Source organism: Suricata suricatta, chromosome 16 (assembly GCF_006229205.1).
Source record: "Suricata suricatta isolate VVHF042 chromosome 16, meerkat_22Aug2017_6uvM2_HiC, whole genome shotgun sequence".
In the NCBI taxonomy this organism is placed as follows: Eukaryota; Metazoa; Chordata; class Mammalia; order Carnivora; family Herpestidae; genus Suricata; species Suricata suricatta.
The window spans coordinates 1,019,588-1,043,857 of record NC_043715.1 but is presented as its reverse complement, the minus strand read 5'-3'; the positions used below and the strand labels follow the sequence as shown (position 1 = coordinate 1,043,857).

The window sequence follows — 24,270 nt, the reverse complement described above, 5'->3', positions numbered from 1 at the left end:
TCCCTTGCCTCCACCGACGTGTTGAATAAGAAGCTGCTGTGGCCAAGGTCAGAGAGGTTCTTGCCTGCTTTCTCCTCGAGGATTTTGGTGGCTTCCTGTCTCACATTAGGTCTTTCATCCATTTTGAGTTTATTTTTGTGTGTGGTGTAAGAATGTGATCCAGGTTCATTTTTCTGCATGTCTCTGCCCAGTTTTCCCAGCACCACTTGTTGAAGAGACTGTCTTTATGCCACTGGATAGTCTTCCCTGCTTTGTCAAAGATGAGTTGGCCATACGCTTGTGGGTCCACTTCTGGGTTCTCTGTTCTGTTCTGTTAATCTGAGTGTCTGTTTTTGCCTATCCCGCCCTGTCTTGATGATGGCAGCTTGTGATACAGCTCGGAGTCTGGGAGTGTGTCGCCTCGTGCTTTGGTTTTCCTTTTCAATGTTACTTTGGCTCTTCAGGGTCTTTTCTGGTTCCATACACATTTTAGGATGACCTGTTCCAGCTCTGTGAAGAATGCTGGTGTTGTTTTGACATGGGTGTGAAGCTGCCTCTCGTTGTGGTCTTGGTTTGCCCCGGTCAGGCCCCGGATGTGAGGTGGAGGCCTAGGGGCTGCGGGTCACCTCCAGGCTGCAGGCTTCGGTGCCTGGCCTTCCGCAAGGAGAGCGTGACCGCCGATCACGGGTCTGCCCTGCGTCACCATGCTGTGCAGAGTGCAGATGCCGAGTGCGGTGAGCAGAAGCAGGGGGGCCTCACTGCGCTCACACTGCTGCCCTTCCCTCCTGCCCGGGGACCGGAGAGAGACCAGAGAGGGAGCTCAGCGCTCCCACGTCTCCCACACAGTGACCCTCAGAGCCTTCAGCTGCCCGGCCCGTCCACCTCTGGCCACTTGTCCCCATCCTGCGTGTCAGGGACGAAGTCCTACTATGAATTATTTCATCCATGCTCGTGATAGACTCTTGTCTTGACCTGCCAACCCAGACAGCTCCCTGGGGCACGCTTGGGGCTCTCAGTGACCCTGGGAGCCGGCCCAGGCTTGCCAGGCATTCCCATTCAGAGAATGTGGGTCTGAGGCCGAGCTGGGGGCTGGCAAGTGTTTCCTGGGAGCCACCTGCTGAGGGGAGGGGGCTGGAGCACACCCCATAATCTCCCCTGGGATTACCGCCCCTCCCCCTCCTGATGTCCGCCTCCCAGGGTCACTGTTTCTTTGTAGAGTTTTTCTGTTTATTAAGAAATGTTTGGGGCCCCCTGGGGGGCCCAGTCGCTTAAGCGTCCGGCTTCGACTCAGGTCACGATCTCACATTCCGTGGGTTCTAGCCCTGCATTGGGCTCTGTGCTGACAGCCCGGAGCCTGGAGCTGCTTCCGATTCTGTGTCTCCCCTGCTCGTGCTCTCTCTCTGTCTCTCAAAAATAAATTTAAAAACATTAAAAAAATATTTTTAAATTAAAAAAAAATGTTTGCTGCACATAAAAGAGTGCAGGTCGTGTGGTCGTGTGCAGCATCAGAATGTGACCCCGCAGCCGCCGCCACTAACTGTGAGACTCAGAGCAGCTCTCTGACCGCCATCCCTTCCAGGTCTGCTCACCTGCATGGTGGGCTGTGCTGGCCCCATGGCCCCACTCCTGTGGCGCTGGCTTGTGGCCTTGCTCCTATGGCGCTGTCCCTGTGGTGCTGTCCCCATGGCCCTGTCCCTGTGGCGCTGTCCCCGTGGCCCTGTCCCTGTGGCGCTGTCCCCATGGCCCTGGCCCCGTGGCTCTGGCCCTGTGGCTCTGCTCCTGTGGCGCTGTCCCCGTGGCCCCATCTCTGGTGGCACTGCGTGTCTTCTGAGCCTTGCTCTTCTCACACACACTTCCGTCTCTAACGACCACACTGTCCTTTGCAGGACGGAGTCGGTGTCATGGATCCAGCGCCAGCTTGGCTGAGCCGAGCGTCTGCAGCTGCTGCGCACCGGCCGACACCCGGGAAGGTGAGAGGGTAGCGGAGTGGCGCACAAATGGGATAAGAAGCGTGGGAAGGGTGGGCGTGCCCGGCCCGGCAGAGAAAGGGGCTCCGGCCACGCTCAGCGGGGGACCCGGTACGAGGGCGCCCCCGGCCCCCACACTTTCACACCTTCTGAAGTTACCCTGTCGTTCTGTCCCCGCTCAGGAAGGAGCCGTGTGACCGTCTCACGTCACAAAACAGAGGCTGCGGAGCCTTTAGACCCTCTTCTAAGCAGTCAGAGGCGGCAGGAGGGCACCCCATCCTCGGAGACGCACAGCCGACCCGTGCAGATGTCAGCTCCCGACACGTAAGCAGTGACACAGCAGAGACAGTGGCGCCGCAGATGCTGTCACACCAGGCCCCAGAGACTGGGGGATGACATGGTCTGACTGTATCTTGAGCAGAGATACTCGGTCATGTGGATGGATCACAGCAGGGAGACCCCTAACAGTTACCGTGGTGGTCTGGGATTTGTGATCACTGTCGTGTGCCGAGCCTGGACTGTGGCAGTCCATGCTGTGCCGTCTGTCACCTGTCTGTCCCTATAGACTGTGACAGTCTGTGCCGCCCGTCACCCGTCATCTATACTCTGTGACAGTCCGTGCTGCCCATCACCCGTCATCTATAGACTGTGACAGTCTGTGCCGTGTGTCACCTGTCACCTATAGACTGTGACAGTCCATGCTGTCTGTCATCTGTAGACTGTGACAGTCCATGCCGTCCATCACCTGTCATCTATAGACTGTGACAGTCCGTGCTGTCTGTCACACATCGTCTATAGACTGTGACAGTCTGTACCGCCTGTCACCCGTCATCTATAGACGGTGACAGTCTGTGCCGTCTGTCCCGTATGGACTATGACCGTCTGTGTCATCTGTGGACTGTGGTAGAGTGTGTCGGCCACCCTCTGTAGACTGATGAGCTGTATCGTTTAGACTGTAATAGTTCCTATCATCTGTCTGTTGACTGTGTGGTCTGTGACGTCTGTCGTCTCCTGTGACACAGACCCTGTGGTCTGGAATGGAAATTGTATTGGAGGGTCAGTAAAGGGAGTCTGAGGCCTCGGAAAGTGTGGACGAAGGAAGGAGGACATGTGTTGAGGCCTGGAGGTGGAGACTGGACAAGACGCATAAACGTTCATGGCAAATTCCTCTCCTGAGCCTTCTAGAAAGAGCCAGCAGGCGGCCCCGTGGTTGGGGGACGAGGCTGCGGGCGGGCGACGGCCTCGCGGGCACAGACTGGCGTGGCGCCTCATCCGCCTAGCGCTCGCAGGTGGCCGTGTGCGGGTCCCGCTGCAGCGCGGCTGCCCGGTGACGCCACTGCCTCATGTCCGAAGCACCAGGCGGGTGGCCGTGAACCCAGGGCTCTGGTCACTGTCTGCTTTAGACTTACTGACCTGAGTGGGCTCGCCTCAGCGTCAGAGGACACATGGGCCCTGTCTTTGCCCAACTGCTCGTCTAACGATATTTGCCCTTTGATTTCTGAACCAAAGTGAACTCTTGGAGCCAGGCCTAGACGCAGTGAAGCCGGAGTCCGATGCCGGCCAAGGCAGCACAGGGTGGCGGAGCGAAGGTGGCTTGGGGTGGGGGGACATGTCACGATGGAAATGGCGGGTGCCGGGCCCCCCCCCATCTGGAGATGTGTGGTTATCTGTGTCCTTGTTCCATCTCCTGCGACGCGGGACCAGCACTGTCACCGTGGGGCTCCCCGCAAGGGGAAGGTGGGGGCCCCCTGTTCATGGAGCAGGCAGATTCCCAGAGCGCCCAGCAGGGCGTCTCCCCGTGCACCCCCTTCCACGGGGTCGGCCCCGACAGCGGCTGGAGGGCCCGGCTTCTGCCCACGCCCGCGCCTCAGCTGCCGGCTGCGTGGTCCCGCCGCCTCCTCTGGAGATCAGCGGCCGCTTCTCGGAACTGCGGGCTCTGCTCCCGGGCACCGCGCCGGCCGCCCCGCAGCGAGGACGACGGAGTCTGAATCTCTCCGCTCCTCCGGCCGCCGATGCTCCCGTTCCTCCCGGGTCCTCCGTGCTGGGCCTGTTCGAGGCGCCGAGTCTGGCGCTAAGCAGGTACCCACCGTCTCTCCTCCATCGGGAGAGACAGCATAAAACCGGACTTTATGTACAGACTTTGGTTTTTAGGTTTATTTATTTATTTGGGGGGACGGGCAGAGAGAGGGAGAGAGAGAATCCCAAGCAGGCTCTGCCCTGGTAGCACAGGGGACAGGGGTGTGGGACTGAGGACGAGGAGGGGGCAGATCTGGATTCCTAAGCCTGGTCCAGGGAAGGCCAGCAGCTTGGGGGAGAGCAAGGCGCTGCCCTGAGCAGGGCCCCACCCACCCCTGCAGAGCCGAGCTGCCGCCTCCAGCAAGAGAGGGGTGTGCGGATCTGGGGAGACTGCCTGGTGCAGACCCTGGCCTTGCTGTGCTGCAGTCAGGAGCCCCTGAGCGTGCCACGCCCCTGCCCGGAACGGGGCCAGGACGCTGCCGGCCTCAGCGTCCTGGGAAGGCCGCTCGCGGCACACGGGCACCTGAGGGGCCACGTCCGCTTTCCACTGTTGACATCAGATTACACGTTTTGAACGGGGGCTGAGTTGTCCTCTGAAGATTTGCATGTTGACATCTTGACTCCCAGGCCCTGGAGATTTGACTTTTTTGGAGACAGGGTCTTTGAAGGGGTTATTATATTAAAAAATGAGGTCAGTAGGTGGGACCCTGACCCCAGTGACTGAGGGAGAGAAGGAAGTCAGGCACAGACGCACGCTGAGGACACAGGGAGACGATGCTGTCTGCGGGCCACGCGGGCGCCTCAGCAGGGACCCGTCCATCTGGGGCCTGCAGCCCCCGGGACTGGGAGAGGATAAGTGTCTGACCTCTGAGCCCGCCAGTGGGGCTCTGTTACAGGGACCCCAGCAAATCGTAGTCCCCAGGTACTCGGGAAGGGACACGCAGCAGGTGTTCGTGTGTCCTTTATTGTAGGCGCTGGCGGGGGCCTCCGTGCCAGCTCTCACCACCTCACACACACCCCTGCAGGCACCTGCCGGCATCTGGCTGCTGCTCTTTGCCTGAAAGGGTTATGGTTCCAGCAGGGACAGTGTACATTCTCTCCATGAGCCACAAGGAGCAGAGCCCTGAGTCTCAGGGGGTGGAGGGCCGGGCCTGGGGGTGGGGGAACTGAGTCCGAGTGTGGAGGGTCATGGCCTGGGGGTAAGTCCCAGGGCGCAGAGAGCTGTGGCCGGGGGCTTAGTCCCAGCATGTGGAGGGCCGGCCCGGGGCTGAGTCCTAGGGTTTGGAGGACCCTGGCCTGGGGACTGAGTCCCAGAGTATGGAGGGCCGGGCCTGGGGACTGAGTCCCAGAGTGTGGAGGGCCGGGCCAGGGAACCGAGCCCCAGTGGAGGGCCAGGCAGGTGACCTGCTCCCCCTGCAGTCCCCAGGCCCGGTTGCCAGTGGCGACATCACAGCTGGCTCAGGAGAAACCCTTTCCACACCTGCCTTTGGACGATCCGTTCCGGCCGCTGCCGTGACCACCCCCCCGCTCCGGTGTTCTTCCTGAGTTTTCCGCCCCGTGTCTCAAGCCTGGTGAGATTCGGAGCTCTTCACTGCCCCTTGTCTTCCCCTCCGCAGGGGTGAGGAGAGCCCGGCGTCCCACACTCCAGTCCCAGAAGCCCCAGGTGGCTCCCCTTCCTGCACGTCCTCCTGGCCCTCTGACCATCTCACCCAGGCCTCTGCCCCAGTTCAGAAAACAGCCTCTGCCCTCCTGATCGGCTGCCCTGTTTCTCATTCCAAGAGAAAGAAAAGCCCAGAATCTCTTGCTGAGCAGCAACGTGGTTTAGCAGCTAAGATCACAGACTGAAACCAGAGCCCCTGCATTTAAATCACAGCATTCCACTGACGTGCTGTGTGACTTTAGACACTCTGCATAGCCTCTCTGGGCTTCTGCTTTCTCACCTGTGGGAGAGGAACAAGCTACCTGCTCCTTGGTGGAGGCTGAGGCCCTCAGAAGGGCCGTGTCCACCCATGGTGAGCGTTGGTTGTCATTGGTCCCCAAACTGCTCAGGCGAGTGCCACGGCCTCTCAGAAGACAGTGCTCACACGGCTCAGCCAGTGAGCGAGGCACACAGCTTCCTCCCGGGCTTCCAGTTTCCCCAGCTGAGCTCCGAGCTCCACCACTTGACCCTGCGTTCACAGGCCGGGAAGCCTTGTCACCCGAGGCCAGCGGCTGGCGGCGCCGCCCCACGCTCACCCGGTGACTTCCGGTGAGCGCGATGGAGACTGTCCCCTCCGTCGGGGCACGCGCCCAGCCCGCCCTCTCGCTCACACCGTGCGCGCCGTCCCGGACCCGTGCCCGCCTGACGGGCACAGCAGCCTAGGGTAGGTGACGGCCGTCAGGTTTGTGCTGAAGACAGCGGGCTCTTTTCCAGGGCTGAGAGAAGGCCCCGACTGTGAGATCAGCCCTAGAAGTGGCCTGAAGAGGAAAGGTCAGGAAAGGCTGGTTTACTGCACGGCTGGGGGGTCAGACTGGCGCGGCCGCGCTGGAGACAGCATGGCCGGTCCTCAAAGACAAAACTGCCCTACGGCCCCGCGATGGCACCCCTGGGTGTTGATCCAGGGGCACACGCACCCCAGTGTTTCCAAGTGTGGAAAGAGTGTGGCTGTCCATCGGCAGACGAGTGGACGGAGAAGGTGCGGGTTATGTGGGCACTGGAGCATTACTCGGCCGGGAAAAACGAGCCCGCGCCGTGGGCAGCCGCCTGCAGGGAACTAGAGCGTATTATGTTTTGTTTTGTTTTTATTGAAAAAAAATTTTTTTTGTTTATTTTAGAGAGACAGAGTGGGGGTGGGTCAGAGAGAGAGGGAGACGCAGAATCCGAAGACAGGCTCCAGGCTCCGAGCTGTCAGCACAGTGCCGGATGCGGGGCTCGAACCCACGAGCCGCGAGATCATGACCTGAGCAGAAGTCAGATGCTTAACCGACTGAGCCCCCCAGGTGTCCCTGGACGGTATTATTTTAAGTGAAATTAGAGAAAGATAAACATCCTATGACTTCACTCTTGAAATTTAAGATACAAAACAGATAAACATATAGAAAGGGAAGAAAAAATAATATAAGAACAGGGAGGGGGATAAGAGACTCTTTAATGCAGAGAACTGAGGGCTGCCAGAGGGGCGGGGGTGGGCTAGATGGGGGATGGGCATCGAGGAGGCCCTGCTTGGGGTGAGCACTGGGGGTCACATGTAGGGGATGAGTCGCTGGAGTCCACTCCTCATCACTGTTGCACTATGTGCTAACTGACGTGGCTATAAATTAGAAATTAACTTAAAAAAACCACAAAGCCTTGTTTCCAACGAGCCACGCCCTGTTCCCCGTCTGTTCCTTCATTGCTTTGAAGTTTGCTGAGCGCCTGTCGCGATCAGATACAGGCCCGCCAGGTGGGGTGCAGAGCGGCCCCCACAGGGTGGGGCTTGTGGGAGGAGGGGGCCTCCCACATGATGCCTTGAACTTGCTGGAGCAAGGTGTGGCCGGGGAGGGGGCGGGGGCAGGGGAGCCCTCCCGGGTCGGGCTGAGCCACAGGGCCTGTGAGGACGGAGGCGGGGAGCCTGGCGCAGGCGGGAAACGTGGGCCAGGTGCGGGCTCCCTCGGGGCGAATCCCGGCGCTCTGCACGCCCGCGATGGAGCCCCGTGGCCGCAGGGCTCTGTCTCTGGAGTCCTTGGGCAAAGGCCTAAGACACCGTGGTCACGGTGACCCCGGAGGGCCCCTTCACGTCACCTGCGCTCACTGCGCCCCGGGCGTGCGTGCCGCCAGCGGTCCCCGCCGCCCTGGAAGGCCACGCGGGGCGTGTTCTCAAGCTCTGTGGCCGGCGCTGCAGCCCGGCGGCACGCGGGGGCCCTTCTGTGGGGCGCCTGTGTGAGCCCGTGTTCGGGGCCGAGGTTGGTGAGGAGCCGAAGGTTGCCATCTCCACTCATTTGAAATCATCGCTCCTCAGCCCGTCACGTGAAAAATCACTACTTTCTGAAACGCAGTTGGAGGAGGGCGGCTCTGTGTTCTTGTAGAGCTGGGCGGCTGGCGTCCTGGCGGTGCTGTCGCCGCCGCGGTGTGGTTTGAGGTGGCGCGTCCACGGACGGTGCTGGAAACGCGCTCACACGGCGCCGTGGTCCGTCTCTGGTGGCACCAGACCCCAGCCCATGGCACTTCCTCCAGCATAGCTGTGACTGGCATGTGACAGCCACTGTCACATGAGCGTCTCCCGTGCTCTTTCCACAAAGACCCGTCTCCTGCCTGGGGTCTGCGGCCCGGGCCCGAGTGTGTAGCGTCCGCACGGGTCACTGGGAAAATACTGGTTTGCTGATTTATCCAGAATTTCACATGTTGACATTTCATTGTATCATTTAGAAAAAAACACGTTCTCATCAGAAAAGTCTTCAAGCTTGGAAAGCTGCCCAAAGATAAAAAGCTTCCAAAATTGTCATCGTCTTAAAAATGTAAACATCATCGTGGGCAAGAAGGACTGTTCACTCTTGAAGTGACGGGCTCACTGAGTCCTGTTTTGACGAGACGCCTGCAGGTGCCAGCCTGGGCCTCCACGGGTGTCCCGTGGGCACGCCCTCCCCGGTGGGGACCGTCACGCTCCAGTGGGAGCAGAAGGGCTGTGGACACTTGTGATTTCTTCACTGAGGAAGTTGCCGGAACCAGGACACAGGGATTTAGTAAGATCCAGGCCGGGCCTGGGCTGCGCAGAGGGGACGGGGCAGGGCACTGGTGCGGGGATGCCACCCTGCATGCGCGGAGGGCAGGTCTGCAGGGCACCTGTGTGTAGGGCTGATGCAGGCGCCTGTTCTGCCGCCACAAGGCAGCTGGAGCCACAGGGACGGGGGCTGCGCCTCGTCTACGCCAGCAGAGGGACCGGCAGCAGGACCAGCCTCGGACAGGCCCGATGCCAGCCTCCCTGTGGCCAATTTAAACCCTGGCATCCTCCGGGTGGGCGTGCGGCTCTCAGCACCGCCCTCCTCAGAATCCCGTTTCTTTTCTTTTAAATTTTAAAAATATTAATTTACTTAGTTTTGAGAGAGAGATTATGAGTGGAGGAGGGGCAGAGAGAGAGGGGAGAGTCCCAAGCAGGATCTGAGCTGTCAGCACAGAGCCCAACTTGGGGCTCCAACCTACAAACTGAGATCATTACCTGAGCCAGAGTCAAGAGTCAGACGCTCAACTGAGCCCCCAGGTCCCGCCCCCCCTCCCCAGCTCTCATTTCTGAAGTCAGCGTGTCACGTGTGTCCCGGGCCCAGGCCCACTGCCAGGAGGGAGAAGGGGCTGGCATGTTTGAGTGATTACACGTCCTCCTTGAGGACCTGTGGAGGGTGCGGTCTTCCAGGAGGCCAGAGGAGGGGCCCAAGGGGCAGACGTGTGGGGGGTCGGAGGGGACACATGCCCTCCCCTCAGCCTGGGAGTGGGGGGCGCAGCACTGATGGTGGTTGGTGAGAAGGCAGCCTCCAACTTTTGCACATACCAGGGACCCCCACGCCCAGCCGCCAAGACGGACCCTGCGCTCCTGTCCTTGGCACCAGGGTGCACTTGAGCGCTGCCCGGTGTCTCCTGGGCCCTGAGGGCTCCCAGCAGCCCAGTGAGCGGGGCGACCGGAGCCGGAACTCGGTGGTCTGGAAGTGCACACAGATTGTCAGAGGGGGCACAGGTGGCGAGTTTCTCTAAAGTTAGCTATTCTATGTTATTTTAGGCATCCGAAGTGTCTTTTTTTAATGTGTATTTGGCACCTCCCTGAATTCTGAAATAGAGTTTAGCACGATTCCTTTTTTACAGCAGTGGAAGCAAGGCTTTCTAGTGGGACTGACTCAGCTGCAACCAGAACACCTCCTTCGGGACCAGCCAGGGCCCCCGATGGCCGGGAGTCCCGAGCGACATGCCCCGCCCCCAGGGGCAGGGAGGCCCGTCCCGCAGTGCGTGTCCCCCCAGCCTCTTCGGAGCCTCGCTGAGTCTTGGCCGAGCTGTGTCCCTGGAATGTCAGGCCTTCTGCAAGTGATGGAGGCCTGGAAACTTGTGTTCCATTGAACTTTGCCAGGGAGCTATAGTTAGCCACCGAGTGGAGGCCCGCAGCGGGTTCTCTGAATAAAGATAGTAACACGCGGGCTATTTTCAAACTTCTAGAGAACCGCCCTCCCAGAACATTCTGGGCCAAAATGATATTTATGGAGCCCTCTGGGCTTTTGGAAGGGAAGGTGTAACCTCAGCGTGTCTGCTTTTGGCGGGGCGGGGGCCGAGGGGCGGGGCCCCTGGAGACCGCGTGTCCCTCTCACACCTGTTTCCAGGACTGAGCTCGCAGAGGCCGGGCGCTGACACCCGAGTCAGAAAACAGAGGTTTTCCTTGCTGGGTATCTGGTGCTGACTCTGTCCGTGGGCCTCACACCGCCATCCAGGTGCACCTGTCGTGCCGAAAGATGGGGTCCCTAACCTGGGAGGGCTCGTTACATGGCTTTCCCTGTGTCCAGCATCCTGGCTCATATCTTAGGTTTCTGCCTTCACCGCGCATAACGGGCCTGGAGCTGTAGCACCCGCCCCCGGCTCCTCAGGCCCCGCCCTCCTCCACCTGCTCCCGCCTCGCAGGTGCTCTGACAATGTGCTGCACCAGGACCGAAAGGCCTTCTTTAGGGGGAAGAGTGGAAATGTGGTCCGTATAGTTCGGGTGGGAAAACGATGGCCTGTAGGTGGGAGGGACCCAAACAGCACCCTCAGAAAAGAGCCAAGACGCCCGCCGATCCCCATCCTGTAGGTGTTGGGAGAGGTCTCCAGAGAGCCGGCTTCTAAGTGGGCAACCCACATGAGTCCTGAGGACCAGGCACGGTAACCTGGGAAAGGCGAGGGGGGAGCTGGGGGCCCTGAGCGGCCAGGCTGGTGGCCTCCCTGGGGTCCCACTGCAGCCGACCTGCCGCTGGTGGACCATGCCCCCCATTCATTCTCTGACAGGTCCTTGGCAGGTCCCCGGCCTTTCTTCACCCTCTCTGCCAACCCGGCCTCCACTACCCTGCCCTCTGCCAGTCCAGATATAAATATAAGAGCATTTTCCACGGGCCGGCACAGAGGGCAAGCATTCGACTTTATTTTAGGGCTGTGAAATTCCCTCCCTTCATACCCAACAGGTGCGTTGCCTCATTTAGCTATCAGGGCCCAGAAATAGAACACAATTTACAATATAGCTTCCTTCGGGCATCTGGATGCTATTTAAAAAAAAAAAAAAGCCCTCCTGTGAGATGGCCGGGAATGGGCCAAAGCATGGGCTTGACCTGCTCAGCAGAGGGGCCCAGAGCTCCCAGAGACTGTTGGGGGGAGGACCACCCTGTTAGGGGAGGGCCCCTGGTCAGGATGATGGACAGGAGGTGTTTTCCAGTTTATCCGTCAGTTAAAATTGACTGCCCCCCACCATCCTGGACCAAGGGGGACAGAGGAGACCTCTCTCCCGCCCATCCTTCAGCCCAAGCACAGGGACCCACCGGGTATTTCTTGGCAAACTGTCTTCACTTCAGCTGGTGGGGGGTGGATGGTGTCCCCCTTGGTACATATGTTGAAATCCTGACCATATTCGGGATCAGGGTTTTTGCAGGTGATCAAGTTAAGGTGAGGCCATCAGGGTGGGGTCCTAACCCTGTCGGACGGGTGTCCGCACAGCAAGTGGAAATGTGGACACACGTGCAGGAAGAAGCCATGTGAGGTGGAGACAGAGGTGGGTGGTGTGTCCACCAGCCAAGGAACATCCAAGATGCTCGCAAACCAGGAGGAACCGAGAGAGAGAGAAGGGGGGCAGCCCCAGGACAGTCTCCCTCCAGCCCCAGAGGGGGCGAGCCCTGCAGCACCGCGGGCCCGACGTCTGCCCCGAGCCTGTGGGAAGCCGCATGCTGAGCGGGACTTGTCACGGGAGCTGCAGCACACTGACGCAGTAGCTAAGCTCCGGTTCGCACCATCTGTCCCTCCAGGGACAGCAGGTCCCTGCGGAGGGGAGAGCAGGGCACAGGCCTGGACATGTGAACGTGGCTTCCCCAGAGAGCATCTCCATGGCACCTGCTAGCCCTTTCTGCTGTGTGCTGGAGCCGCGGCCCTCCTGGGTAGAGGTCAAGGTCAAGGTCACCCTTGGTGCAGAGAAGCCCCAGATCGGAGTCAGGTTTCCTCTGGGGGATCCCCAAGGCCCCTCCAGTGGCCATCATCAAACCAGCCCCCTGGGCCCTTCCGCCCCGAGGAGACTTGGGCATAATCTACAGGAGCGGCCTGGCGAACCCACCTCAGCAGGTCTGCGCGGCTCAGGGCCTCTGCCGCCTGCCCTGTGTCCTCCACTCAGTGCCAGGAACAAAGAGCCTAACTTTGTCTTCCAGGCTGGGCCAGAAGTGGGACAGCTGTCCCCTCCGGGCGTCAAGAACTTAGTCCTTGTTAGACACAGACCACCTTCCAGGGGCCGACCGAGACGCTCAGACACACGGACAAGAGTGAGGGCCAGCCCAGCAGGTGGCCGGCCGGCAGACTGGGGGTGCAGAGGATGCACTCGGGTTGCTGGGGAGGGTCTCCCGTGGCCATCTAAGGCGGTCGGCAGGCGCGTGTCTGCAGCAGGTGCACTCCCTCCGCTGGCGCTGGCGGACGCCTGCGGCCTCGGGCGAGGGCGGGCAGAGCTGGGGCGACGGTGCCCCCGGTGGCCGCGGACATGGCCCCCTGGCGACACGGTGGTCTCAGTAGAGCCGGGTGCAGACGCAGAACCGGGTTCTCTGCTGAGCGTCCGGCCGATGCGGACACAGCCCCCTGCTGGCCTCCTCCCCAGCCTCGCCCTTCCCAGCTCTACTCTCAGCCTCAGCCCCGGCGAGTCCAGGCCCTGCAGTTGCTCTCTCTCCCTATAGAATGCTATTTCTGGTCTCCTTTTTCCCAAAGAAGGTGCCCCTGCTCAGCTGCTTGGAGTGAGCCTCCCCACTCCCCGTCTCGACACCTCGCCTCCCCTGCTCTGTGGCCAGAGGCCCAAATTACCCAGGAATCCGGGCAGTTACTCTGGCTCGGCCTCCTCTGCAGGCCCGGGGCACCAGGCAGGACGCGGGGCCTCAGGGGGTGTGACAGGCAGGGGTGCCAGGCTCCTCACTGCCCTGCGCTGCAGACGGGGCCTTGGCTCCGTGTCGGGACAGCCAGTGCCACGTGTGTGCTCGTGGGGGTGAGCCTGAGGGAGCCGTGCCCACGAAAGCCGAGGGGCAGGAGCTGGCCCAGCGGGCACCCACCCCCAGCAGCCTTCTCTCTTGGGAGAAGAGAACTGGGAACCAGAGCAAGGCACACAGGGCGGTGGCTCACATTGCCGTGATGGACTTCCTTCAGTCGTCCCAGCCCACTGGCAGCTCTGGTCCTGGACAGAACCGGGTGGCAGGTGGCGGCCGGTGGCCGATGGGGAGACGAGGAGTGCCCACCGAGCGAGCGTGGGGCTGGGCCCATCGGGCAGCACGGGTGCCAGGAGGGCTGAAGTCCGGTCCCTCCCACCTCGCCGAGCCGCTCCTGTCAGGGGCCGCGGCGGCAGCCAGACTCCTCGTGCCGCGCCAGGAGCGACATGCGGGAGAAGGTCCTGGTGCAGCTCTTGCACCGGTACTTCCTGGTGTCCGAGTGCGTCTGCAGGTGGGCCCGGAGGTTGGAGCGGTCGGCGAAGGCCCTGCCGCAGTGCGAGCAGGTGTAGGGCTTCTCACCTGAGGGAGGACGGCGCTGTGTGAGTGTCCGTCTGGTCTGTCCCAGGAGGTGGCCCCAGGCCCCCCGTCTCTGCTTATAAAGGAGTAAACCCCTCTGCCGCCTCCAAATGCTCACCGCAGTTCTGACGCATTGGTCTTCCCTCCCCCTCCCCCGGGAGATACAGGCCGGGGCCTCAGCGCTTCCCCGAGGAGGAAGGAAACCCTGGGGCCGCGAGGCCCACATCCACCGGCAGGGTCAGAGCTGCCTGGGAACAGGGTGGAATGTCACCCCTGGGCAGGACGGTGGCATCTAAAGCCCTTTCCAGGAGGGAAGAGCTAGCATGGGTCCTTGCTCGATCTGCTACCGTTGCTAGATCCTTCTGTTTCTGCCAGAGCCTTCCAGCGGCCAGAGACCTGGCCCCGAGCAGCCCTGGGGGCCCTGGGCTGTTCCTGCCTGAGGACGGGCGGTGGCGGGAAGCGGCTGGGCTCCCACAGAGGCTGCCGTGCGGGCGAGCCCCAGCCCTTGCGGTGGGGACAGGCATCTGGGAACGGCTTCAGACCCTTGTGCTCTGGGGGCCACCGCCAGTCTGGGCAAGCAGGGATTTGGACGAAGCCCTTCTGCGGGGAGCGGGGCCCCCAGGACAACCCTGACAAGTGTAAAAAGACTTAAGGGTCACCGTTCTCCTCCGCCTCTGTGGGGTGCCTGCCCGTCGTACACTCGATAGAATCCGGAGAAGCACCAGCCTGCAGTCCCCCCCGGGCCAGCCTCCTGCGGGGCCTCCCGCCCGCGGGGCCCCCAGACCAGGAGCACTGGGCCCCTGGCGGTGTGAGCCCCGGGGAGCTGAGGAAAACCGCCTGGAATTTCAGCCCAGAGAAAGACTCCTGCAAAACCCTTCCTCCCAGCCTCCGCCCGGGTGTGATCAGAGCAGTCCTCCTTGCAGAGCCCTGGCTCAGGGCCGGGAGGCTCCGGCGGCAGGGGGCACGCGTTCCGCTGTGGGCTCAGCCTTGTGAGCCTTACCCCTGGACTTCAGTCTTTCCATGCCCACGCGTCCCTCCCGTGCCTGGCTGGGTGAGGGGTGGCTCAACTCCCACGGCCCTGGGGCAGGCAGCCCACCTCCGGCCTTGGGCGGTGTGGCTGATGCACGGCCTCCCTCAGGTCCGAGCGCAGGCCCCTCTCCCGCCCTCTCTCCCGCCGGGGCTCTGCCCGCAGCTGCCCTTCTCTTCCCTCCCGCCTTCTCCTGGTGCACCCTCACCGGGGACCGGTTTGCCCCCGGGGCCCCAGCCCCCAGCCAAGACTCCGTCCTCATCTGTGCCCTTCAGACAGTCTGTGTGACCCCCATGGTTGCCACCACAGGCCAGGAGAATCCCCTGTCCCTGTGAATATGACCTCTCTTGGAAATTAGGATCCTTGCACGTGTCATCAGGTTACAGTGGGGTCACTGGAGTGTGTGGACCCCGGTCCAGCGGGACTGGTGTCCTTGCAATGGAGGGAGTTTGGACACACACACACATACAGGAGAGGCTGTGTGAGGGCGGGGGTGCAGGGACGCCTGGAGCCCCCGGGGGCTGGACGGGCCGGAGGGACCATCCCATGGCGCCTCTGCGGGGAGTGCGGCCCTGCGCCTCCGTGATTTCAGACTCCGGCCTGGGAGCTGGGACGGAGGGCATCTCTGGCTTGCGGGGCTTTGAAACCCACACACAGGGAAGCAGAAGCCCTGTGACCGTGCACCCTCCCATTTGCGGAGCCGCCCTCCCTTCCTGACCCCCAGGCCCCACCCTCACCCCCAGCCAGGTGCCCCTGGCGGACTGACCCACCTGTGTGGGTCCGGATGTGGCCCTGGAGCAGCCAGGGCCTGGAGAAGGCCTTGCCGCAGACGGAGCAGAGGCAGGGCAGCGTGTGCGTGCGGATGTGCATCTTGAGGGCACCCAGGCTGGCGTACTCCTTGTCGCAGTGCCTGCAGCTGAAGCAGCGGGGCGCCCACGGGTGCCTGGCCAGCCCTGTTGGTGTGGGGTGCGGCCTGTGGCCGTGCAGGCCCTCAAAGCCCCCCGGGGCTGCCTGCAGTCTGTCTGGAGCCGGGCCCCCATCCGGGCCTGGGATCGGGGGCCACCGTGTGGGCAGGACCAGCAGGGCAGGCAGGTTGAGGTGGTTCAGGCTGTCTTTGAGGGGCAGGCCGGGGGCCCGGCTGGCCCGAGGGTCCACCTGGCTGCCTGCCAGGAGGTCTGGCTCACAGGCCCCCAGCGCTTCCTCGGTACTCGGAAGGGGCAGGGAGATGCGGGCGACGACAGAGGTGCGGTCCCAGGGCCGGGGAGAGTCACCAGAGGTAGAAGAGGCCGCATTTTCTGGGAGGAAGAGGGGCACCGCCAGCCCCCTGCAGGCGGAACAGGTGCCGTTAGCTTCTGGAAGGGAGGAGGGAGAGAGAGGGTGAAGGTGGGCCTGAGCCCCAGAGCTCTGTCCCTTCTTGTTGCAGCCATGGCCTATCTTCTGGGTTGTCAGCAGTTCTGCATGGAGGGCAAGGGCTGGGAGGTCGGTGTCGGCTCGGGAAGTGACCACAGGGTCTAGAAGAGAGGCCTGAGTTCTTCTTTATTGTTATTATTATTTTTAATGTTTATTTTTAAGACAGTGCGAGTGGGGGACGGTCAGAAAGAGGGGGAGAGAAGGATTTGAAGCAGGCCCCAGGCTGACAGCAGAGAGCCGGATGGGGGGTTTGAACTCACCAACCACAGGATCCTGCCCTGAGCCAAAATGAGTCAGAGGCTCAACCCACTAAACCGCCCAGGGGCCCCCTCAGTTCCTCTTTGAAAGCAAAGGAAATGTCTTACAGGATCCCCAAATAGCCCAGGGAGGCCCCCCTGCTGGCCGGGCAGGACAGGACAGACGTCTCTGACCCCTGCCGGGCCAGCTCTCACCAGCCTCCTGCAGGCGCTGATGCAGATCAGACATTTGGCGCCAGGCCACCATGTAAAGATGACCGATGAGCCTCCACTCCCCCCATCACCCCTCACCCATGGTGATGTGGGTGCCAATGCTCCCTGGTGGGGGTGGCTGTCCTCGGGGGGTGCCACACCGCCTCCAGGGGCAGCCTTTCCCCGGGGCCGTGGCTCCTATAGTTGTGGGCCAGCGGGCCCATGCCCAACCAGATGAGCGGCAGGGGCCCCAGGGACACGGGTTGGCAGGCAGGACTGACCTCCTCCCTTTTCCCTAGCCCCAATCTGCAGCCCCCAACCCATTTCTGACTCCAGATGTGTTGACATAAATCTCTGGTCCCATTCCTACCTTCATGCCAAGGCTTTGGGTAAGAAAGACAACCCACAGAACGGGAGACGGCATTTGCAAATCATGTATCTGTTAAGTAGATAGCATCCAAAGAACTCTTGCAACTCAACCATACATATATATAGTTTTAAAATGCACCAGGATCTCCAAACCAGATATACAAATGGTTGGGCGCCTGGCTGGCTCAGTCTATAGATCATGTGACTCTTGATCTCAGGGTTTGGAGTTCAAGCCCCACGTTGGGCGTAGAGATTACTTTTTAAAAATATCTATATATACATATATACACACACACATATAATACAAATATGCCAACAAACACAGAAAGATGCGTGCCATCATTAGCCATCTAGGAGATGCAAACGAAAGCCACAGTGAGATACGGCTTCGTGCCGCTAGGACAGCTAGAATTAAAAATAACCAATCACAAGTGCTGGTGAGAGTGTAAAGAAGTGGGGGCATTGAGGGAAACTTCCCGCACCTTCCACTCCATCCTGCGCTCCCCCCAGGCCCCCCAGTTATAAACCAGCATGCCGACTCTCTGCCCTCCTGGAAAGCGGGACCGGGCAGTGTCAGGCTACGGGACAAGCTCCAAGGGAGCCCTGGGGAGACAGCCTCAGTATGCCCTGAGAACCTAGGACCCCACTTCACTCAGGGCCTTTCTACTGGGAAGAAAGCCACCTCTTAAGTCTCTGAGTCTCAGCCACCACCCTGGCCCCAGGTGTCATCAGAGCCAAACCCGGTCTTGGGAGCTGGGGACCGGCCCCAGAGGGAGGGCGAGGGAGGCCGGCAGCCATGCCTGTGGCCCTGGTCTAGTGCTTCTGCTGCCCCTTCAGATGCTCCCACACACCCTCTGGGGCTGCTGTGGCTCACATCCCAGGGGAAGAGACTTTTCAGTCCCCTCCACGCCAGGGACGGACCCCAGACCCAGTACCTCCGTCTGTCCTGGGGGCAACGTCCTGGAGGAAGAGGCTCACAGTGGCCATGTAGCCTCAGCAAGTGAGAGCCTCATCCGGGAGGAGGCGGGGGGAGGGGAGGAAGCTGAGAGCGCCCTCTGACGGTCTGCATGTTCACGGAGTAAAGTGGGGTGCACTCCTCGACTGGGCTCTAAACAGGCGTTAAGCTTTAAGAACAAGGGTCCGCGTGAACTCCGTTTCCGTCTTGTATACGTCTAAAGTGAAAGTTTCCTTTGACAGAGCCCTGCATTCTGATGCCTTCTGCTAGATTTTGTTTTATGAAATTGCTGGTGGTGACCCATTAAACTGTTTTCAAAATGCGGAGTTCAGGACCCCAGACCTAGAAGGCACGCCCTGGTGGCAGTGGGCCTTGGAGTAGATCAGGGGTGCCCGCCACTCCTGGGCCTCCTCCGTGTCCCTTCTCCCTCCTCCCCCAGCCACCCAGCAGTTCCTCAGGGGGGCTTTGGCCCCAAGAGGCTGTGGGGTGATGGCTCTGATCACTCTCCAGAGGCCTTTGTCCTGGGAACTTCTCCCACTGACATGGGCAGGCCTGGACCTGTGTCTCCCCACTGGGCCACCTGGGGCAGGGGGGAGGGTTGCAGCCCCTCAGCCCAGCCTGCCCTGAGCAACCTCCACTGGGGTGAGAGGAGGCCCTCGGACAGGTGACCCACAGAGCGGAGCGGCGAGGAGGGGCCTTGTGGAAGGCTCGTGGGCTGGGCCTTGGCACACGGAGCCCATGGTCGCTCTTCTGGCCCCTTCTGGATGCTCTGGGTCGGGGGGCGGTCCTTGGACAGCAGCCCCAAGCCTTCCTCCATCTCTCTTCCCACCCATCCCCGGACCCTTCCCATAGCCCCTGCGCCAGGAAGATGGCCCCAGGCTTCCCTTAGGTGAAATGGGTGCGCCAGGCCATAGGGGAAAAGCCCCCAGAGTGACCGGGGACCCAGAAACTTCTCTAAGTGGGGAGAGAATCCCCGCGTGCTCTCCCCGACGCGAGGCCGAGGCCCCCGACGTGAACAAGGCGCTCGCAGGCCCCCCCGCCCACCCGGGGAGGTTACTTCTCTCCTCCCACCTGGGCGGGGGGCCGAGCCCTGGGCGGGGCTGGAGAGCCCGGCAGCCCCTACCTCTCTGCGTCTCCAGCTGCCTGTAGTTGGGGACCCTGTGGCTGGAATGCGTTTTCACCAGGAAGGAGCGCGGCATGGTCCTCCTGCGCGCGCCGGTCTCGCCCGTCTCGCTGTGTGTTCGCCTGGCGCCCGCGGGGCAGCGCAGCGGGCAGGTGGCCGGAGGGTTGTCTCATTAGCATAACGCGCCGCCTGGGCCAACCAGCGCGAGGCGCGGCCGGGGCGGGGCCGCGGGGCGGGGCATCAGGGCCACGCCCAGGACAGGTGCGCGGGCCGCGGGGGAGGGAGCGTGTCCTCCCCACGAGACTGCCCCTGGCGCAGGCCGCGAGTCACACCGACCCCTGGGGCCTGGAGCACCCACTCGCCATGGACTAAAGGGCGGAGGTCAGGGCTGGGTGGAAGCCGCACCGGGCTCCGGTCCACACAGCGGTGCAGGCGTGCGCAGAGCCCTTGCTGAGGCCTGTTCCACTCGCCCCACCTCCGGCTCAAACCCGCATCGGTAGGATTGGTGAGCACGAGCCCTGAACTCCACAGCTGACCCAGTTGACCGGCCACAGTGGTGATAGGGCTCAGCCGGGCTGGGGGAGAGAGGCCTTTCCCGGTGGGCAAAGCCTGGGGAGGAGGGCTTCCTTCCCTCGCAGGACAGTGCTCTGGGAGGTGGCCCAAGCTTCCAGAAGGCTCCTTTGGCTGGGAGAAAGGACACAGCCTGGAATTCCCGGCTTGCAAGGGGTTCCGACCTGCGGTTATAGGAAGTTTAATCAAAGAGGGACAAGTGCGAGCACTCTGCAACAGCCTAGTCTGTGACCCTGGGCTGCCATGTCCCTCCTGTGTGGCAGTGAGCCAGACGAGCCGTGTCTGAGTGTCCACTCCCTTTTGGTGTGGACGCTTCAGGAGTTCAGGGGCAGACAGGGCATTCCCTGGGCGAGTGGGCACAGCACCATGCCTGCGCCTGACAGCTGTGGAGCCTTTCATGACTGTGGGCTTGGAGGGCGAGGTGAAGTTGACGGTGGGTGTGTAGCAGGACCTCTGGAGAAGCGGGGAGGCAGGGCCGTGTCACGCGGTGTCCTATGTCCCTGCAGTTTTGCAGATGAGAAAATGGAGGCTCTGAGAAGTTAGGAAGCGGGGCTGTGGGGACACAGGCCCACACTGCAGGCCGCATACGAGGCGTGTCCCCCCCTCGTGTTTTGCTGGGTGAGAGCATGGAAGGGCAGGCGGTGTGCAGACAGGAGGCACACATCCGTCCTGCAGGCCACAGCCTGGCACCGCGCGGTTGTATGTGAATTTCAGGGGACACGTGGCTGCGTTCTGCTTTTTCACCTGTTCTGTGGCCTTTCTATTTATAGCCCCTCTTCCTTCTTTCCCCTTCCAGACGTCGATAAGCCTCACACATACCTGGGCCGGCCCCGCACCCACACTGTCCCTCCTCACTCAGTCACCCACTGTGTGGCCACTAGTCAGATGGCATCCCTCATCCCCAGAGAGACGCTTATACTATTTAGGGAACCTGGCGCGCTCCTAGTCTCCTCCTGCAAACGCCCCTGGGCTCCCAAGGGTGTCAGGGTGTCCACACCTGTGCGGTGCCGGGGCGCTGCTGCCCCCACCTGTTCTTGCTCCACGTCCTTCTGCCCTCATTATGGCCGCTTTACCTGCCAGTGAAGCCTCACATCCACCCCCCACCCACTCCCCTCTGGCCCCTGGAACCGCTCCTCTTTCCAGCAGAGCAGGGCTTGCAGGGACCAAAGTCCTCTCTTTCCCGAAGAAATCACAGCGGGCTTCCCTTGACACGTGGGACCTTGGGGATGACAAGCCTGGAGCCGGCGCCAGGCTCTCGGCCCCGCCCACCTGCCTGTCAGGGGCTTGAGCAGCAGCTTCCAATAGGGCACACCCACCCCCAGGGCCACAGATCCTTACAATTCTACTTACGTACTTTCTCTCTTTACGTGTACGGTTTTGTAGGAATAATTCAGTAGTGCTTGACTCCACCTGTGTGCCTCCACTGCGTGCTCACATGGTAGCTGGTTTGGATTCATGAATCAGTTTGGAGGGCCCTGCTCCCTGTCCAGCTGCACCCCAGAGGGCGGCTGGGTGGGAGCCAGCCCTTGCCCCTGCACAGGGCCCGCATGTGGCACATGCTGGGGCGGGGGGGGTCCTGTGGTGCTTGTTGGAGTAGATGGAAAAACGCTGAGGACCCCCAGTCAGCGCGGCGCCTTGCACACCCATCCCTGGGGGTGGGAGGAGGGTTAACGTCCGTGCCCTCGGGCGCTCGAAGCCCAGGCCCCAGGGACCAAAACTCTGGGAGCACTGCTTGCAGCTGGACCTCACAGCCGGGGCCCAGGGCAGGGGGCACCTCACCCTGTGGGCGCCAGCCCCTGCATCAGTGCGCGGAGTGTTCACTGGGCCGGGGCGGGGGTGGCCACGGCTGGGACATCCTGGCCTGGGGCAACCCACGGCCGTCCAAGCTCGTGGACTTGTGGAAACTCAGACCAAATGCTCAATCCCCCAACGTTTTGTAGGATCAGTGGCCAATGTCTGCTTGGTCACCCCCAGAGAAAGGGGACTCACTACCAGTTTTGAGGCCTGATTGTTAAAGTTGATGCTGGTTCCTAAACTGTGGTTCTGTGGAGACATCCTGTGTGAGATGAGGGGGTGCTATCCCTTCCCACACAGCTTACAGGACCCGCAGTAGAGTCCTGGATGCCTGGCGGCATGCCAGAGAATTGGGTGCTGAGGAGCCATCCTAGGGGCTAGGGCGGGCCGAGCAGGGGCGCCTGTGCGGGCTGGGCTGTGTCCTGCATGTCCGCACCCGATGTGTGTGTGTGCACGTGTGTCTGTGCGGCCACAGGAGCCGTCCCGACTGGCACAGGCATCAGGCATCAGTCAGCAGGGTGCCCAGGCTCAAGGGGAGCGGTCTGTCCGGTCCACAGCGGGGTTCCCAGCACTGTGCCCCCCCACCTCCATAAGCTGCTTGTCTGTGCACACGTTGGAGCTGGCCCCCTGTTCCCACCTGGAGACCGGCTGATGGCGGCCGCGGGCCCGATGCCCAGGCCACTGGCTCCCACGAGGCCGGATGAGAAGTATGCCAGTGGTCAGGGGCCCAGGAGGCTAGCGGAGCGCTCACTCCGCCTTTTTGGGGCTGGCCTTCCTAACAGAGGCTGTAGGTCCCTTGATGCTTTCTAGGTGGCAGGGGGTTCCCTGGGCCTCCTGGCTCTGTGTGGCAGTGGGGGGATGAGTCAGGGTGGGAGGGGACCAGGACTCCCAGGAGCTCCCAGCCTGAAGCGCGTGTGGCGGGACAGTCCCGCAGCACCTGGGGTTCACGCGAAGTACATGGGTGGACTTGCGCTGGGGTGTCCCCACCCCGACACCGTCGGGTCTGCCGAGATCCAGCTCCCGTGTCCCATGTGCCCTGTTGGGGTTCACGCTGATGTCTCCCACCCCCCGCCCCCCGGGGAAGACTGTCCTGGACTCCGAGTCACTTGGTTGGTGATGTGTTCTCTGTGGCCCTGTCTGGCCTGGGCCTGGGGGGGAAGGGATGAGAGGCACATGTGGATGCTGTCCTGGGGCTCTTGGCTCCCGTGGCCACGAGGAGGCAGGGACTCATCAGTCCACCTGCTCCCAGGGACTGGCATCCTCAGCCAACGGGGCCAAAGAGGGGAGGGTGGGGCCGGAGGCTCCCGACGGGGTGGCCAGCCTGTCGCCCTCTCCCTGGTGACTGGCTGCGGAGACTTGTTTGCCTGGCCCTGCCATGGCTTCCAGCTCGGGGGACCCACCTTTTTAGAAAAGCCCAGAACACAGTCCTGCCTAGGGAGGCAGCTTGGTAACAGCCAGCATGGGGGGAGGCAGGGGTGTGGCCACCAGGGGTGTGGCCGCACACTGACCACCAGCTGCCAGGACACTGTGGCTTCCGTGACGTGGAGGACAGCCGGAGCCCAGGGCACAAATGGTGGCCCTGAATACCATCTCTGGGTGGACATTTCATGTTTAAAGATTTTAAATCATCCCTACACCCAACATGGGGCTCGAACTCACAACTGTGAGATCAAGAGTCACATGCTCTACCAACCGAGCACCGGAGACCCTGACATTTCAGGTTGAAATGGCTCCTTCTGCCCCCAGCCACCGAGTGAGGCTCTGGGGCCCAGGGCACGTGCTGGGGCACGAGGCAGGATGCCCAGGGAAGCCACCGAGCAGCAGGCGTGCGGAGAGTGGGCGCTGCTCTAGGGCCCGGGTTCCCCGCGGGGCCTCCCAGAGACTGCGCCAAGGCCGCGTGGTCTCGTCTGGGGCCCAGGGCGAGCCTCGGTGAGACCGGCCGGCCCCGGGGACCGCATCTCACAGCAGGGAAGGAGGTGAGCGCCACGGGCGCCGAGCAAACCTCTGCCTGGATTTGTCACCGGAACCAGACGTGGGTCAGGACGGGCGGAAACACGTTGCTGAGCGAGGGCCTGGGGCTGAGGGAGCCGGGGGAGGTCCTGGGGTGGGGGGGAGGCTGGAGCAGGTGCCCCGAGCGCAGCTGTGAGGGGACCCGCAGCCCCCGCAGCCCCCGCAGGTGCCCACCGGCCCCGCCCCACCTCTAACGCTCCCAGGTGAACCCCCCGATCAAGGTTGCTCCAGATGCTTTGAAACGTTTTATTTACGTTTTTTTCAAGGAGCAGTAACTTATGCCGTGAGCCGACAGAGTACGACGGCGGCTTCCAACCCCGCCCGTCACCCCCAGGGGTGGCCTACCGGGCACGGTGCGTGGTCCGCTTGGGAGGGTGGCAGTGGGGCCAAGGCCAGGGCCCTGGCAGGAGGGGGCCTGCACTGTGCGCGGCCGGGGGGCGCCAGGGGCTCCTTCCCGGCGACTGTGAAAGGGACCCTGGCCACCAGGGTCCTGCAGGCACCCCAGCCAAGCCCCGTGGCCGTGCTCCGGCGTCTGCCCGCCTCTTTCCCTCCCCTGCACTGATCCCACAGTTTATTTTTGATAGCTTTTTTTTAAAAAATATAATTTTGCAAATGTTCCATAAAAATACTATTGTTCCTAGTCAGACACGGGTATTGCAATATGAAGAGTAACTGCTCTGTCTTGGCTCTACAAAACGTGAAAAGGTTATCACACCGGATGATACAGAAAAGTGCCGGAATTCCTAGCTATCACAAAGGCCAGTACCGAGCGCGCCGAGTGCAAGTGTCGCCAGACGCCGCCAGGGCCCCTCCCGCGCTTGCCGTGTGGCGGCCAGGCCTGCGGGACACAGCTAGGCAGACTGGGTCTCTGTGCGGATGGGGGGGGGGGGGGGGGGGGGGGGGGGGGG

The 24,270-nt window shown here is 61.9% G+C and overlaps 1 protein-coding gene across 1 annotated transcript; it reads right to left on the bottom strand.

Moving 5' to 3' along the window:
- Window positions 1–13,302: 13,302 nt before the first annotated feature.
- Window positions 13,303–19,064, bottom strand: SNAI3 (snail family transcriptional repressor 3). Its single transcript, XM_029926381.1, has 3 exons — window positions 18,989–19,064; window positions 15,453–16,034; window positions 13,303–13,658 (listed from the first exon to the last, which is right to left on the bottom strand). The coding sequence occupies exons 1-3, from the start codon at window positions 19,062–19,064 to the stop codon at window positions 13,477–13,479; spliced, it is 840 nt and encodes a 279-aa protein (XP_029782241.1). The 3' UTR covers window positions 13,303–13,476.
- Between the last annotated feature and the right edge of the window lie 5,206 nt (window positions 19,065–24,270).

Excerpts from the sequence above, each read along its gene's own strand:
- SNAI3 (XM_029926381.1), bottom strand. The coding sequence starts at position 19,064 with ATGCCGCGCTCCTTCCTGGTGAAAACGCATTCCAGCCACAGGGTCCCC. Across the intron at positions 16,035-18,988 it reads GCAGCTGGAGACGCAGAGAG|AAGCTAACGGCACCTGTTCC; the intron begins GTAGGGGCTGCC and ends CCTCCCTTCCAG. Across the intron at positions 13,659-15,452 it reads CCACATCCGGACCCACACAG|GTGAGAAGCCCTACACCTGC; the intron begins GTGGGTCAGTCC and ends GTCCTCCCTCAG.